The sequence below is a fragment of the Panulirus ornatus genome, chromosome 4 (assembly GCF_036320965.1).
Source record: "Panulirus ornatus isolate Po-2019 chromosome 4, ASM3632096v1, whole genome shotgun sequence".
NCBI lineage: Eukaryota > Metazoa > Arthropoda > Malacostraca > Decapoda > Palinuridae > Panulirus > Panulirus ornatus.
The window spans coordinates 66,614,700-66,631,261 of record NC_092227.1 but is presented as its reverse complement, the minus strand read 5'-3'; the positions used below and the strand labels follow the sequence as shown (position 1 = coordinate 66,631,261).

General features: G+C 40.0%; 1 protein-coding gene across 23 annotated transcripts in view; it reads right to left on the bottom strand.

Annotated features, from left to right (window-relative positions):
- Klc (kinesin light chain) overlaps positions 1-16,562 on the bottom strand; it is a 546,457-nt gene that overhangs the window by 23,105 nt on the left and 506,790 nt on the right. For all 23 annotated transcript variants that reach the window (XR_011716955.1, XR_011716963.1, XM_071695826.1 and 20 more), the window contains one exon: positions 7,119-7,173. Coding sequence is in view for 21 of the 23 variants with exons in the window: in XM_071695826.1 (XP_071551927.1) it covers positions 7,119-7,173 (55 nt within the window). In the remaining 2 variants the exon portion in view is untranslated. The remainder of the gene's footprint in view (positions 1-7,118; positions 7,174-16,562) is intronic.

The window sequence follows — 16,562 nt, the reverse complement described above, 5'->3', positions numbered from 1 at the left end:
AGTGAGTGCTCAAATTACAGAGGTATAAGTTTGTTGAGTATTCCTGGTAAATTATATGGGAGGGTATTGATTGAGAGGGTGAAGGCATGTACAGAGCATCAGATTGGGGAAGAGCAGTGTGCTTTGAGAAGTGGTAGAGGATGTGTGGATCAGGTGTTTGCTTTGAAGAATGTATGTGAGAAATACTTAGAAAAGCAAATGGATTTGTATGTAGCATTTATGGATCTGGAGAAGGCATATGATAGAGTTGATAGAGATGCTCTGTGGAAGGTATTAAGAATATATGGTGTGGGAGGAAAGTTGTTAGAAGCAGTGAAAAGTTTTTATCGAGGATGTAAGGCATGTATACGGGTAGGAAGAGAGGAAAGTGATTGGTTCTCAGTGAATGTAGGTGTGCGGCAGGGGTGTGTGATGTCTCCATGGTTGTTTAATTTGTTTATGGATGGGGTTGTTAGGGAGGTAAATGCAAGAGTTTTGGAAAGAGGGGCAAGTATGAAGTCTGTTGGGGATGAGAGAGCTTGGGAAGTGAGTCAGTTGTTCACTGATGATACAGCGCTGGTGGCTGATTCATGTGAGAAACTGCAGAAGCTGGTGACTGAGTTTGGTAAAGTGTGTGGAAGAAGAAAGTTAAGAGTAAATGTGAATAAGAGCAAGGTTATTAGGTACAGTAGGGTTGAGGGTCAAGTCAATTGGGAGGTGAGTTTGAATGGAGAAAAACTGGAGGAAGTGAAGTGTTTTACATATCTGGGAGTGGATCTGGCAGTGGATGGAACCATGGAAGCGGAAGTGGATCATAGGGTGGGGGAGGGGGCGAAAATTCTGGGGGCCTTGAAGAATGTGTGGAAGTCGAGAACATTATCTCAGAAAGCAAAAATGGGTATGTTTCAAGGAATAGTGGTTCCAACAATGTTGTATGGTTGCGAGGCGTGGGCTATGGATAGAGTTGTGCGCAGGAGGATGGATGTGCTGGAAATGAGATGTTTGAGGACAATGTGTGGTGTGAGGTGGTTTGATCGAGTGAGTAACGTAAGGGTAAGAGAGATGTGTGGAAATAAAAAGAGCGTGGTTGAGAGAGCAGAAGAGGGTGTTTTGAAGTGGTTTGGGCACATGGAGAGAATGAGTGAGGAAAGATTGACCAAGAGGATATATGTGTCGGAGGTGGAGGGAACGAGGAGAAGAGGGAGACCAAATTGGAGGTGGAAAGATGGAGTGAAAAAGATTTTGTGTGATCGGGGCCTGAACATGCAGGAGGGTGAAAGGAGGGCAAGGAATAGAGTGAATTGGAGCGATGTGGTATACCGGGGTTGACGTGCTGTCAGTGGATTGAATCAAGGCATGTGAAGCGTCTGGGGTAAACCATGGAAAGCTGTGTAGGTATGTATATTTGCGTGTGTGGACGTATGTATATACATGTGTATGGGGGGGTTGGGCCATTTCTTTCGTCTGTTTCCTTGCGCTACCTCGCAAACGCGGGAGACAGCAACAAAGCATAATTAAAAATATATATATATATATATATATATATATATATATATATATATATATATATATATATATATATATATATACGTATGTAAGTAGGAGAGATGGCCAGAGAGCGTTATTGGATTGTGTGTTAATTGACAGGCGCGCGAAAGAGAGACTTTTGGATGTTAATGTGCTGAGAGGTGCAACTGGAGGGATGTCTGATCATTATCTTGTGGAGGCTAAGGTGAAGATTTGTATGGGTTTTCAGAAAAGAATGAATGTTGGGGTGAAGAGGATGGTGAGAGTAAGTGAGCTTGGGAAGGAGACTTGTGTGAGGAAGTACCAGGAGAGACTGAGTACAGAATGGAAAAAGGCGAGAACAATGGAAGTAAGGGGAGTGGGGGAGGAATGGGATGTATTTAGGGAATCAGTGATGGATTGCGCAAAAGATGCTTGTGGCATGAGAAGAGTGGGAGGTGGGTTGATTAGAAAGGGTAGTGAGTGGTGGGATGAAGAAGTAAGATTATTAGTGAAAGAGAAGAGAGAGGCATTTGGACGATTTTTGCAGGGAAAAAATGCAATTGAGTGGGAGATGTATAAAAGAAAGAGACAGGAGGTCAAGAGAAAGGTGCAAGAGGTGAAAAAGAGGGCAAATGAGAGTTGGGGTGAGAGAGTATCATTAAGTTTTAGGGAGAATAAAAAGATGTTCTGGAAAGAGGTAAATAAAGTGCGTAAGACAAGGGAGCAAATGGGAACTTCAGTGAAGGGCGCAAATTGGGAGGTGATAACAAGTAGTGGTGATGTGAGAAGGAGATGGATTGAGTATTTTGAAGGTTTGTTGAATGTGTTTGATGATAGAGTGGCAGATATAGGGTGTTTTGGTCGAGGTGGTGTGCAAAGTGAGAGGGTTAGGGAAAATGATTTGGTAAACAGAGAAGAGGTAGTAAAAACTTTGCGGAAGATGAAAGCCAGCAAGGCAGCAGGTTTGGATGGTATTGCAGTGGAATTTATTAAAAAAGGGGGTGACTGTATTATTGACTGGTTGGTAAGGTTATTTAATGTATGTATGACTCATGGTGAGGTGCCTGAGGATTGGCAGAACGCGTGCATAGTGCCATTGTACAAAGGCAAAGGGGATAAAGGGGTGAGTGCTCAAATTACAGAGGTATAAGTTTGTTGAGTATTCCTGGTAAATTATATGGGAGGGTATTGATTGAGAGGGTGAAGGCATGTACAGAACATCAGATTGGGGAAGAGCAGTGTGGTTTCAGAAGTGGTAGAGGATGTGTGGATCAGGTGTTTGCTTTGAAGAATGTATGTGAGAAATACTTAGAAAAGCAAATGGATTTTTTGCTTTGTCGCTGTCTCCCGCGTTTGCGAGGTAGCACAAGGAAACAGACAAAAGAAATGGCCCAACCCACCGCCATACACATGTATATACATACGTCCACACACGCAAATATACATACCTACACAGCTTTCCATGATTCACCCCAGACGCTTCACATGCCCTGATTCCATCCACTGACAGCACGTCAACCCTGGTATACCACATCGATCCAATTCACTCTATTCCTTGCCCTCCTTTCACCCTCCTGCATGTTCAGGCCCCGATCACACAAAATCTTTTCACTCCATCTTTCCACCTCCAATTTGGTCTCCCACTTCTCCTCGTTCCCTCCACCTCCGACACATATATCCTCTTGGTCAATCTTTCCTCACTCATTCTCTCCATGTGCCCAAACCATTTCAAAACACCCTCTTCTGCTCTCTCAACCACGCTCTTTTTATTTCCACATATCTCTCTTACCCTTACGTTACTTACTCGATCAAACCACCTCACACCACACATTGTCCTCAAACATCTCATTTCCAGCACATCCATCCTCCTGCGCACAACTCTATCCATAGCCCACGTCTCGCAACCATACAACATTGTTGGAACCACTATTCCTTCAAACATACCCATTTTTGCTTTCCGAGATAATGTTCTCGACTTCCACACATTCTTCAAGGCTCCCAGGATTTTCGCCCCCTCCCCCACCCCATGATCTACTTCCGCTTCCATGGTTCCATCCGCTGCCAGATCCACTCCCAGATATCTAGAACACTTTACTTCCTCCAGTTTTTCTCCATTCAAACTTACCTCCCAATTGACTTGACCCTCAACCCTACTGTACTTAATTACCTTGCTCTTATTCACATTTACTCTTAACTTTCTTCTTTCACACACTTTACCAAACTCAGTCACCAGCTTCTGCAGTTTCTCACATGAATCAGCCACCAGCGCTGTATCATCAGTGAACAACAACTGACTCACTTCCCAAGCTCTCTCATCCCCAAAAGACTTCATACTTGCCCCTCTTTCCAAAACTCTTGCATTTACCTCCCTAACAACCCCATCCATAAACAAATTAAACAACCATGGAGACATCACACACCCCTGCCGCAAACCTACATTCACTGAGAACCAATCACTTTCCTCTCTTCCTAAACGTACACATGCCTTACATCCTCGATAAAAACTTTTCACTGCTTCTAACAACTTGCCTCCCACTCCATATATTCTTAATACCTTCCACAGAGCATCTCTATCAACTCTATCATATGCCTTCTCCAGATCCATAAATGCTACATACAAATCCATTTGCTTTTCTAAGTATTTCTCACATCCATTCTTCAAAGCAAACACCTGATCCACACATCCTCTACCACTTCTGAAACCACACTGCTCTTCCCCAATCTGATGCTCTGTACATGCCTTCACCCTCTCAATCAATACCCTCCCATATAATTTACCAGGAATACTCAACAAACTTATACCTCTGTAATTTGAGCACTCACTCTTATCCCCTTTGCCTTTGTACAATGGCACTATGCATGCATTCCGCCAATCCTCAGGCACCTCTCCATGAGTCATACATACATTAAATAACCTTACCAACCAGTCAATAATACAGTCACCCCCTTTCTTGATAAATTCCACTGCGATACCATCCATACCAAATATAAATATATATATATATATATATATATATATATATATATATATATATATATATATATATATATATATATATATTTAAACTTTCTAAAAGGGGAAACAGAAGAAGGAGTCACGCGAGGAGTGCTCATCCTCCTCGAAGGCTCAGATTGGGGTGTCTAAATGTGTGTGGATGTAACCAAGATGAGAAAAAAGGAGAGATAGCTAGTATGTTTGAGGAAAGGAACCTGGATCTTTTGGCTCTGAGTGAAATGAAGCTCAAGGGTAAAGGGGAAGAGTGGTTTGGGAATGTCTTGGGAGTAAAGTCAGGGGTTAGTGAGAGGACAAGAGCAAGGGAAGGAGCAGCACTACTCCTGAAACAGGAGTGGTGGGAGTATGTGATAGAGTGTAAGAAAGTAAACTCTAGATTGATATGGGTAAAACTAAAAGTTGATGGAGAGAGATGGGTGATTATTGGTGCATATGCACCTGGACATGAGAAGAAAGATCATGAGAGGCAAGTGTTTTGGGAGCAGCTGAATGAGTGTGTTAGTGGTTTTGATGCACGAGACCGGGTTATAGTGATGGGTGATTTGAATTCAAAGGTGAGTAATGTGGCAGTTGAGGGAATAATTGGTATACATGGGGCGTTCAGTGTTGTAAATGGAAATGGTGAAGAGCTTGTAGATTTATCTGCTGAAAAAGGACTGGTGATTGGGAATGTCTAGTTTAAAAAGATAGATACACCTAAGTATATGTATGTAAGTAGGAGAGATGGCCAGAGAGCGTTATTGGATTACATGTTAATTGATAGGCGCACAAAAGAGAGACTTTTGGATGTTAATGTGCTGAAAGGTGCAACTGGAGGGATGTCTTTCTTTCATCAATCCTTTTACTTCACAAAAGAGAGTGAGAAGCCAAATGATCAATTACTTAATAGTCAAATTTTGATGAAGTTACTAATTATTTAAGTGTACTGTTTTTCTTAACCCTTCCATAAAGTCATCATTTTTGTACTTCATCCTACTACTTATTCAACTTATATATTCCTGCAAGCTGAGTAGTTATAGATATGGATTATCACTATGAGTTTAGGTACTCTGTTTCAAGGATGTACAAAAAGCCTAAGTGGAGGCTGAAGTGGAAGTGCTCAGTAATTTCTCCCCATAATTAGTCATCCTCCAGCCATCCCAATGAAAGAACTCTTGTAAGTTTTCTAGAAGGGAAACCGAGAACATTTTAGCTAGATTAAGAGAACTAGGCAGATGATCTTGAATGAATTGATGATAATGATCTGCCTTTGAATCTTGTGAAGAGTGACTTTATGGACACTAGCTCTTCCAGCATTGAAAGAACATTATGGTAAGAGAGGAGAAGTTTTCAAACAAAAGTGATGACAGTGTCACTATTTCTCATCTGACCTTGAGAATAATGTGTGTGAGTGGAGTGGTGGTAATTGTACATTTTTAATTTTCTGCCATTATAAAAAGATTATCAGTGACTCACACCAATTATAACAATAACAAAATTAATAAAAGATCAAGCAATAATATTCAATAAAAATTTTGGTGCAGGTAAAATAAACAATAAATCATGCCCATTGGCAATCCACTTGATACTCAGTCCTTACTCTCATACTTTTTAGCGTATTGTGCTCAAATATCCATTAAACTCTGACACATTATCATAATAAAAGTCGTGAATGAAATATGTATCTCAAGTGATTTTTCTTATTTCTTGTTTTAAATAACTTTATAATCACAAGGTTGAATGAATTTTTTTTTCTCAAACTAACTACAGAACTGTAAATTAGTTGTGAGTTAAGGGATTAAGCATGATTCTTAATGCTATATGTCCTACAAACATAGTGTCAACAAATATCCATAGTTTCTATCCTCAAGTCAATGTACTCAGTTTTGTCCTTGTAGCATTTAGTCTAATAAAAACCAGTTTTTACCATACTCAAATTACTTTGTCATTCTCCAGACACCCATTTTTCTGTACATGTCCATTCCCTCTGTGTACTAAGTCTTCCACTGCATGAACTATCAACTGTTGCAGAACTCAATCTCCCTCTAAATTCCTTCATCCGTTATCATTAAATGACTTTGGTACATAGAGTGTGTTGAAATAAATAAAAGTCCTTCCGTTTCCAATTTTCTCTCTAAGTCATGGGAGTTTCATTATACAGCACTTTAGTTACCTGTTCCATTAGCATACATCAGTATAAGATTAATTTCAAAAGCATTCTCTTAACCTCCAGACTCCAACTCATTAATTTCCAAAAAGCTCCAGAAACCTGCCTATTCTTTTAGACTGATATTTCATCTTCCACTCTGCAAGCAATATCATTTATCTAAATATCATTCTACATGGTCTTTCATTCAGTCACCTTTAATTATCTACTTTCTCATAAATATCTGCTATCCTTTTATATACTTCCCATCACATGTATTTTTCCAATTCTTCATTTTTCTTTTAATGCTGTCTTCAAAAATATACCCTTGCATTATCATCTATGTAAAATACAATTTTCCTCCATGACCTTTTATTTAGTCACAAATTTAATAATGTAAACTTTTTCATTTGCTCTCCCTTCTTATACTTTTGGAATCCCTATTTCTTTCAAACTTATTTTCAACCCTACACATCTTTCTCCATTACTTACCTCAATACGTTTCTCTTCTCCACTAAGAACGGACATTGAACTTGCCCGTTTCAGTCTGAAAAGTAAATAAAGCATCCAGTATAAGAAAAATTACCTGTATTAAGATTATTTTTCTCCTGAAACAAAAATTTCAATATTATTATTGTTAAGGTTGCCATAAAATGTGATACCGCATACTTAAATGAAGTCAATTTGAAAATTATTGTTTAGTACCAAAGGGTTACGTATAAGGTATGAAAAAAAGATTTGAATGGAATATTCTAATTATCCACATTCCAAAAGGAAAAAAATTTCGCATCATAGTGAGATGTCTCTGGCAACACACCCTATCACAAGCAAATAATCTATTTTCACTTTATTCCCAATAAAAAATTTCTGATTCAAAATACAAAAAAGATATGCATGAAAATTATCAATGACCTCCAAACAAGTGATATATAGTCAATCTATCATGTGAAAAAGAAGGTTTTACTGTGTCAAATTATACACAAGAAAGAAACAATGAATTATAGTAAAAGAAAAAGCATTGAACCTGTATCTACTAAGCATGCAGTGCAAAAGTGCTGAACAATTAACAATATATGCCTTAATTCAATCACTTAGGATCTATTAGCATTTAGCTTTACGGGGAAATAAGTCTCAACTAGTGATCTATCTACCTCTGGTTCCCCATACAAGACATAATCCTTCTGGTGAGATAGAGAGACTAAGAGAAAGTATGTAGTATTTATGTACAGGTCCTTGTAGAGTGTGGGGAAGGAGTTTTTTCACCTGTGGGACACCCATCTTGTAAAACTTCTTCATTTTCATTCAACTTTATAAGTTTTCATTATAATACATACAATTGCAATCCCATTACTCAGCTTACTTCATTCATCCAGCAATCACTTTAATGTGCTGCATGTGTAATTTTACATTGAGATGGAGAAAGAGAATATGTGTAATTATCTAATTGTACTATAAGGGGCCCCATCTCTTGAACATTCCCTACCATCATACAACTTTTTAAATCTATGTGTGCAGTGTGGGGAGAGTATTTTACACTCATGCTGCCCTTTCCCTTAACCTTTTATATAAGTATCATGTCTTTACTCCTAAGTATGAATGCACAAACATACCCCTAGCTTATACCAGATGTGTGTGTGTGTGTGTGTGTGTGTGTGTGTGTGTGTGTGTGTTTATGTTGTATATTGTTTGGGAGGGAGTTTACACTCATGTAAACCCACATCTTGAACATTCTGTATTATCATACATCATAAATCTTGTCTGCATTAACCACATCCTCATTCACTCTATTCCATTTGTCCATATGGTGTGTGTGTGTGTGTTCAAGCCTGCTCACCTATTTGTGATTACATATCTGTACAGTAAGGAGAAGGAACTTCTCTACTATCATACAACTTCTTAAATTTATGTAAGTTGTCTGCATTAATTTCTGCAATGATACACATTCTTAAATTCATGTTTAATTTCTTGTTATGTCCTGTAGATGCTCTATCCCTTACATCTCTTGAAGACCTACTCACTCTCCTTTTCAATAATCCATTTTAAAAACTTAAAGATTTTGATCAGGTCACTCTTCATACTCCCAAGGTGGCAAATTTAAAGTCTAGCCTTTTACTGTAACTCAACTCTCTTAATTCTGTTACCATCTTTGTTGTCCTCCACTGGACATTCTCTATCAGCTCTTTGTGCTTCTTTAGGTTTGGTAACCAAAATCAAGAAGCATTTTCTAGATTTGGCCTTATATAGGATATTTGCTAGCAGACAGTGTGTCTCCTTAACTAGTCTCCTTATGTATTGTGACAGGTTAGGGATGATGTTGACTCCAAAGTCCTTCTTATACCCCAAATCCTGAAGCTTATCTCCGGATAGATAATGATCATACCAAGGCCTTCCTTCTTTGTGTCCACCTTCTTTGCTTTACATTTATTTGCTCATGTTGAATTTAATCAACCATGTACTAGACCAACTTTGGAGTCTGTACTGAAGTCTGTCTCTGTATGCTTGTAGGTTGATGTAATAGTTCTTGCTTCTTACTACCATCATGACCTCTGCATCATCTAAAACTTATTCAAGGAAGAGTCCATCCCTTTAGGCAAGCCATTTACATAGATCACAAAGAATAATGGTCCCAGAACAAAACCCTGCAGCATTCCGCAGGTCAACTCAACCTATTCTGAGACGGCTCCTCTAACTTGCATCCTTTGTTCCCTCCCACTGAGAGAGTCTTCTGACCAATGAAAAAGTTTCCCCACTATTCCTGCTGGGTGATCCAGCTTCTTAATCATCCTCCCATGCAGTATAGTGTCAAATGACTTCTGGCAGTCCAAATGCAAATATTCAAGCCAGTCCTCTATTTTGTCAAAGACAGAGCTCAATCTTTAATGGAAATCTAAAATGTTTGTTTATATGACCTCCTTTTCTTAAAACTATGCTGTTTCCCACAATTAGGTAACTTCTCTGTACAAAGTAAAAAACTTGCTTTCTATTAATCTTTTCCAGAACTGTACATACAACAGTCCTCTATTTTGTCAAAGACAGAGCTCAATCTTTAAGGGAAATCTGAAATGTTTGTTTAGATGACCTCCTTTTCCTAAAACTATGCTGTTTCCCACAATTAGGTAACTTCTCTGTAGAAAGTAAAAAAAAACTTGCTTTCTATTAATCTTTTCCAGAACTGTACATACAACACTTGTTAGTGAAACTGGTCAATGTTTCAGCATCTGTTCCCAGTCTCCTTTCTTACAGACAGTTATGATGTTCACCCTTTTCTATTCCCTTGGTACTCTGCCTCTCTCCAGGGGCATCATGAACAGTATTTGAAGAGAAGTTTATATAGCATATCTGCTCACAACTTCAGCACGAGGTGAAATTTCATTGGGACCAAAAGGCTTCCATGGGTAAAGTCATTTTATTAGTCTGTTCAATATCATTTTTAGATACCTCACTGATTTCCAAAACCTCCTCCTAAGTCCATCTCTCTGGTGCTGGGGCTAAAGTGTCTACTACTGTAAAAACACTTTTGATCTTGTTATTCAGTTCCTCACATATTCTTACATCATCCTCTACAATTTCCCTTTAAATCCCTTATCCTGATTATCTGCTCCTTAACTGATAACTGACTCCTGATGAATTTATGGTAAAGTTTTGAATTCTCTCATGCCTTGTCCACAGTATTCATTTCAAAGCTTCACTGTTCTTCCTATCTTATCTTGCTATTTATATACATATTCTTTGCTCTCTTATACCTTACAAAGTCTGGCTGGCTAGAATGTTGTCTGTATCTTACCACTGCAAATTATTAAGCCCCTTTGCTTTTTGACATCCTGTGTTAAACCAATCCTTCCTCTTTCTTAACATTCTCTCTGTATTTATTGTATATTTGCCATAACCTCTTACCACAGAGCCTTTGTTACTGGCTATAGAACTCCACGCCCCAATCTACATTACTATAGATATTGTTGAGGTTTGAGTAGTTTCCGCAACACATCTCTTTATGTCTTGCCTCACCTCTAGTCTTTGAATGTCATCCTTTACCACATAGTCATACTTAAGCCTTACACTATCAGTTTTTGATTGGCATATCATATGCAATATTCTCAATATCCATGCTAGTGTGAGTGAAGCTAAGCTCTAGCAATGATGGTGTATCAGTCCCTCTCATCTTTGTATTTTCACTGACATGTTGATAATGGAATTTTCCTATATACACTATAATAAACTGTCTCCATGACTTCATATCACCATGAAAATTCATTCCCCAGGGTTTCTCTCTATCGCTGAAATCCCCCAATTTCAGTACTTTACTGTCTCTAAGAAATGAGTGTTTCACTGCACCATGTACCACCCAGATCATTCCTTCATTGTTATAGCTCCATATTTGTTTTGGAACACTGTAATTCTTTGGAGGATTATATAACTTTAGCTCCACTATTCAATTTTTCCTTACAGTTACTATTCCCATTATGTATTGTCCAAATGGTCCATCTTCTACTATTTCTTGAAACTTATGGTTATCTCTAATAAAAAGGGTCAATCCTCTCCCCCCTTTGCCTTCTCTTTTCTTCCTTACTATCATGTACCCCTCTGTTAGAACAGGTACAATCTTATCACTTTAATAGTTTTGTTTCCATGACTCCAAAAATATTAGGATCGCCTTCCCTTATATGAGCCTCTTACTTTCACTATGGCATTACCATCTCCTATCATTCCTGTCCTTTCTGCAGTTGTAGCAGGGATACTCCATCCTTTGACCTGGTGTGGTATCTCCTTTTCTTTTGTCTTTTGACTGTACACTTTGCTCTAACCCTACCTTTCCCCTTCCCCAGCTCACTACGGTCAAAAGAGGGTAGCGATGCTGTTCTCTGTGGGACAGGAATGAATGAAGGCAAGCAAGTATGAATATGCACATGTGTATATATGTGTATGTCTGTGTATGTGCATGTATTTGTCGATATGTATATGTGAAAGTATGGGTATTTATGTAATGTATGTGTATATGAGTGGATGGGCCATTCTTTGTTCCTCTGTTTCCTGGCACTATCTCTCTGATGCAGGAAATGGTGATTAAGTATAAATAATAAACATTTATCTATTTATCTGTATTCATTTATAATACTTAATCACTGTTTCCCGCATCATCAATGTAGTGCCAGGAAACAGATGAAGAATGGCCCAACCACTCATACACACACACACACACACACACACATATATATATATATATATATATATATATATATATATATATATATATTTCTTCTTTCACACACTTTACCAAACTCAGTCACCAGCTTCTGCAGTTTCTCACATGAATCAGCCACCAGCGCTGTATCATCAGCGAACAACAACTGACTCACTTCCCAAGCTCTCTCATCCCCAACAGACTTCATACTTGCCCCTCTTTCCAAAACTCTTGCATTCACCTCCCTAACAACCCCATCCATAAACAAATTAAACAACCATGGAGACATCACACACCCCTGCCGCAAACCTACATTCACTGAGAACCAATCACTTTCCTCTCTTCCTACACGTACACATGCCTTACATCCTCGATAAAAACTTTTCACTGCTTCTAGCAACTTGCCTCCCACACCATATATTCTTAATACCTTCCACAGAGCATCTCTATCAACTCTATCATATGCCTTCTCCAGATCCATAAATGCTACATACAAATCCATTTGCTTTTCTAAGTATTTCTCACATACATTCTTCAAAGCAAACACCTGATCCACACATCCTCTACCACTTCTGAAACCACACTGCTCTTCCCCAGTCTGATGCTCTGTACATGCCTTCACCCTCTCAATCAATACCCTCCCATATAATTTGCCAGGAATACTCAACAAACTTATACCTCTGTAATTTGAGCACTCACTCTTATCCCCTTTGCCTTTGTACAATGGCACTATGCACGCATTCCGCCAATCCTCAGGCACCTCACCATGAGTCATACATACATTAAATAACCTTACCAACCAGTCAACAATACAGTCACCCCCTTTTTTAATAAATTCCACTGCAATACCATCCAAACCTGCTGCCTTGCCGGCTTTCATCTTCCGCAAAGTTTTTACTACCTCTTCTCTGTTTACCAAATCATTTTCCCTAACCCTCGCACTTTGCACACCACCTCGACCAAAACACCATATATCTGCCACTCTATCATCAAACACATTCAACAAACCTTCAAAATACTCACTCCATCTCCTTCTCACATCACCACTGTGAAAAGAAGAAAGTTAAGAGTAAATGTGAATAAGAGCAAGGTTATTAGGTACAGTAGGGTTGAGGGTCAAGTCAATTGGGAGGTGAGTTTGAATGGAGAAAAACTGGAGGAAGGGAAGTGTTTTAGATATCTGGGAGTGGATCTGGCAGCGGATGGAAACATGGAAGCGGAAGTGGATCATAGGGTGGGGGAGGGGGCAAAAATTCTGGGAGCCTTGAAGAATGTGTGGAAGTCGAGAACATTATCTCGGAAAGCAAAAATGGGTATGTTTCAAGGAATAGTGGTTCCAACAATGTTGTATGGTTGCGAGGCGTGGACTATGGATAGAGTTGTGCGCAGGAGGATGGATGTGCTGGAAATGAGATGTTTGAGGACAATGTGTGGTGTGAGGTGGTTTGATCGAGTAAGTAACGTAATGGTAAGAGGGATGGGTGGAAATAAAAAGAGCGTGGTTGAGAGAGCAGAAGAGGGTGTTTTGAAATGGTTTGGTCACATGGAGAGAATGAGTGAGGAAAGATTGACCAAGAGGATATATGTGTCGGAGGTGGAGGGAACGAGGAGAAGAGGGAGACCAAATTGGAGGTGGAAAGATGGAGTGAAAAAGATTTTGTGTGATCGGGGCCTGAACATGCAGGAGGTTGAAAGGAGAGGAAGGAATAGAGTGAATTGGAGCGATGTGGTATACCGGGGTTGACGTGCTGTCAGTGGATTGAATCAAGGCATGTGAAGCGTCTGGGGTAAACCATGGAAAGCTGTGTAGGTATGTATATTTGCGTGTGTGGACGTATGTATATACATGTGTATGGGGGTGGGTTGGGCCATTTCTTTCGTCTGTTTCCTTGCGCTCCCTCGCAAACGCGGGAGACAGCGGCAAAAAAAAAAAGCGCAAGGAAACAGACGAAAGAAATGGCCTAACCCACCCCCATACACATGTATATACATACGTCCACACACGCAAATATACATACCTACACAGCTTTCCATGGTTTACCCCAGACGCTTCACATGCCTTGATTCAATCCACTGACAGCACGTCAACCCCGGTATACCACATCGCTCCAATTCACTCTATTCCTTCCTCTCCTTTCAACCTCCTGCATGTTCAGGCCCCGATCACACAAAATCTTTTTCACTCCATCTTTCCACCTCCAATTTGGTCTCCCACTTCTCGTTCCCTCCACCTCCGACACATATATCCTCTTGGTCAATCTTTCCTCACTCATTCTTTCCTGGTCAATCTTTCCTCACTCATTCTTTCCATGTGCCCAAACCATTTCAAAACACCCTCTTCTGCTCTCTCAACCACGCTCTTTTTATTTCCACACATCTCTCTTACCCTTACGTTACTTACTCAATCAAACCACCTCACACCACACATTGTCCTCAAACATCTCATTTCCAGCACATCCATCCTCCTGCGCACAACTCTATCCATAGCCCACGCCTCGCAACCATACAACATTGTTGGAACCACTATTCCTTCAAACATACCCATTTTTGCTTTCCGAGATAATGTTCTCGACTTCCACACATTCTTCAAGGCTCCCAGAATTTTTGCCCCCTCCCCCACCCTATGATCCACTTCCGCTTCCATGGTTCCATCCGCTGCCAGGTCCACTCCCAGATATATAAAACACTTTACTTCCTCCAGTTTTTCTCCATTCAAACATACCTCCCAATTGACTTGACCCTCAACCCTACTGTACCTAATAACCTTGCTCTTATTCACATTTACTCTTAACTTTCTTCTTTCACACACTTTACCAAACTCAGTCACCAGCTTCTGCAGTTTCTCACATGAATCAGCCACCAGCGCTGTATCATCAGCGAACAACAACTGACTCACTTCCCAAGCTCTCTCATCCCCAACAGACTTCATACTTGCCCCTCTTTCCAAAACTCTTGCATTCACCTCCCTAACAACCCCATCCATAAACAAATATGTATATATATATATATATATATATATATATATATATATATATATATATATATATATATATATATATATATTTCACCCCTATCCCTGGGGATAGGGGTGAAAGAATACTTCCCACGCATTCCTCGCGTGTTGTAGAAGGCAAATAGAGGGGACGGGAGCGGGGGGCCAGAAATCCTCCCCTCCTTGTATTTTTTAACTTTCTAAAATGGGAAACAGAAGAAGGAGTCACGCGGGGAGTGCTCATCCTCCTCGAAGGCTCAGACTGGGGTGTCTAAATGTGTGTGGATGTAACCAAGATGTGAAAAAAGGAGAGATAGGTAGTATGTTTGAGGAAAAGAACCTGGATCTTTTGGCTCTGAGTGAAACGAAGCTCAAGGGTAAAGGGGAAGAGTGGTTTGGGAATGTCTTGGGAGTAAAGTCAGGGGTTAGTGAGAGGACAAGAGCAAGGGAAGGAGTAGCACTACTCCTGAAACAGGAGTTGTGGGAGTATGTGATAGAATGTAAGAAAGTAAATTCTCGATTAATATGGGTAAAACTGAAAGTTGATGGAGAGAGATGGGTGATTATTGGTGCATATGCACCTGGGCATGAGAAGAAAGATCATGAGAGGCAAGTGTTTTGGGAGTAGCTGAATGAGTGTGTTAGTGGTTTTGATGCACGAGACTGGGTTATAGTGATGGGTGATTTGAATGCAAAGGTGAGTAATGTGACAGTTGAGGGAATAATTGGTATACATGGGGTAAATGGAAATGGTGAAGAGCGTGTAGATTTATGTGCTGAAAAAAGACTGGTGATTGGGAATACCTGGTTTAAAAAGCGAGATATACATTAGTATACGTATGTAAGTAGGAGAGATGGCCAGAGAGCGTTATTGGATTACGTGTTAATTGACAGGCGTGCGAAAGAGAGACTTTTGGATGTTAATGTGCTGAGAGGTGCAACTGGAGGGATGTCTGATCATTATCTTGTGGAGGCTAAGGTGAAGATTTGTATGGGTTTTCAGAAAAGAAGAGTGAATGTTGGGGTGAAGAGGGTGGTGAGAGTAAGTGAGCTTGGGAAGGAGACTTGTGTGAGGAAGTACCAGGAGAGACTGAGTACAGAATGGAAAAAGGTGAGAACAATGGAAGTAAGGGGGGTGGGGGAGGAATGGGATGTATTTAGGGAATCAGTGATGGATTGCGCAAAAGATGCTTGTGGCATGAGAAGAGTGGGAGGTGGGCTGATTAGAAAGGGTAGTGAGTGGTGGGATGAAGAAGTAAGATTATTAGTGAAAGAGAAGAGAGAGGCATTTGGACGATTTTTGCAGGGAAAAAATGCAATTGAGTGGGAGATGTATAAAAGAAAGAGACAGGAGGTCAAGAGAAAGGTGTAAGAGGTGAAAAAGAGGGCAAATGAGAGTTGGGGTGAGAGAGTTTCATTAAATTTTAGGGAGAATAAAAAGATGTTCTGGAAGGAGGTAAATAAAGTGTGTAAGACAAGGGAGCAAATGGGAACTTCAGTGAAGGGCACAAATGGGGAGGTGATAACAAGTAGTGGTGATGTGAGAAGGAGATGGAGTGAGTATTTTGAAGGTTTGTTGAATGTGTTTGATGATAGAGTGGCAGATATAGGGTGTTTTGGTCGAGGTGGTGTGCAAAGTGAGAGGGTTAGGGAAAATGATTTGGTAAACAGAGAAGAGGTAGTAAAAACTTTGCGGAAGATGAAAGCCAGCAAGGCAGCAGGTTTGGATGGTATTGCAGTGGAATTTATTAAAAAAGGGGGTGAC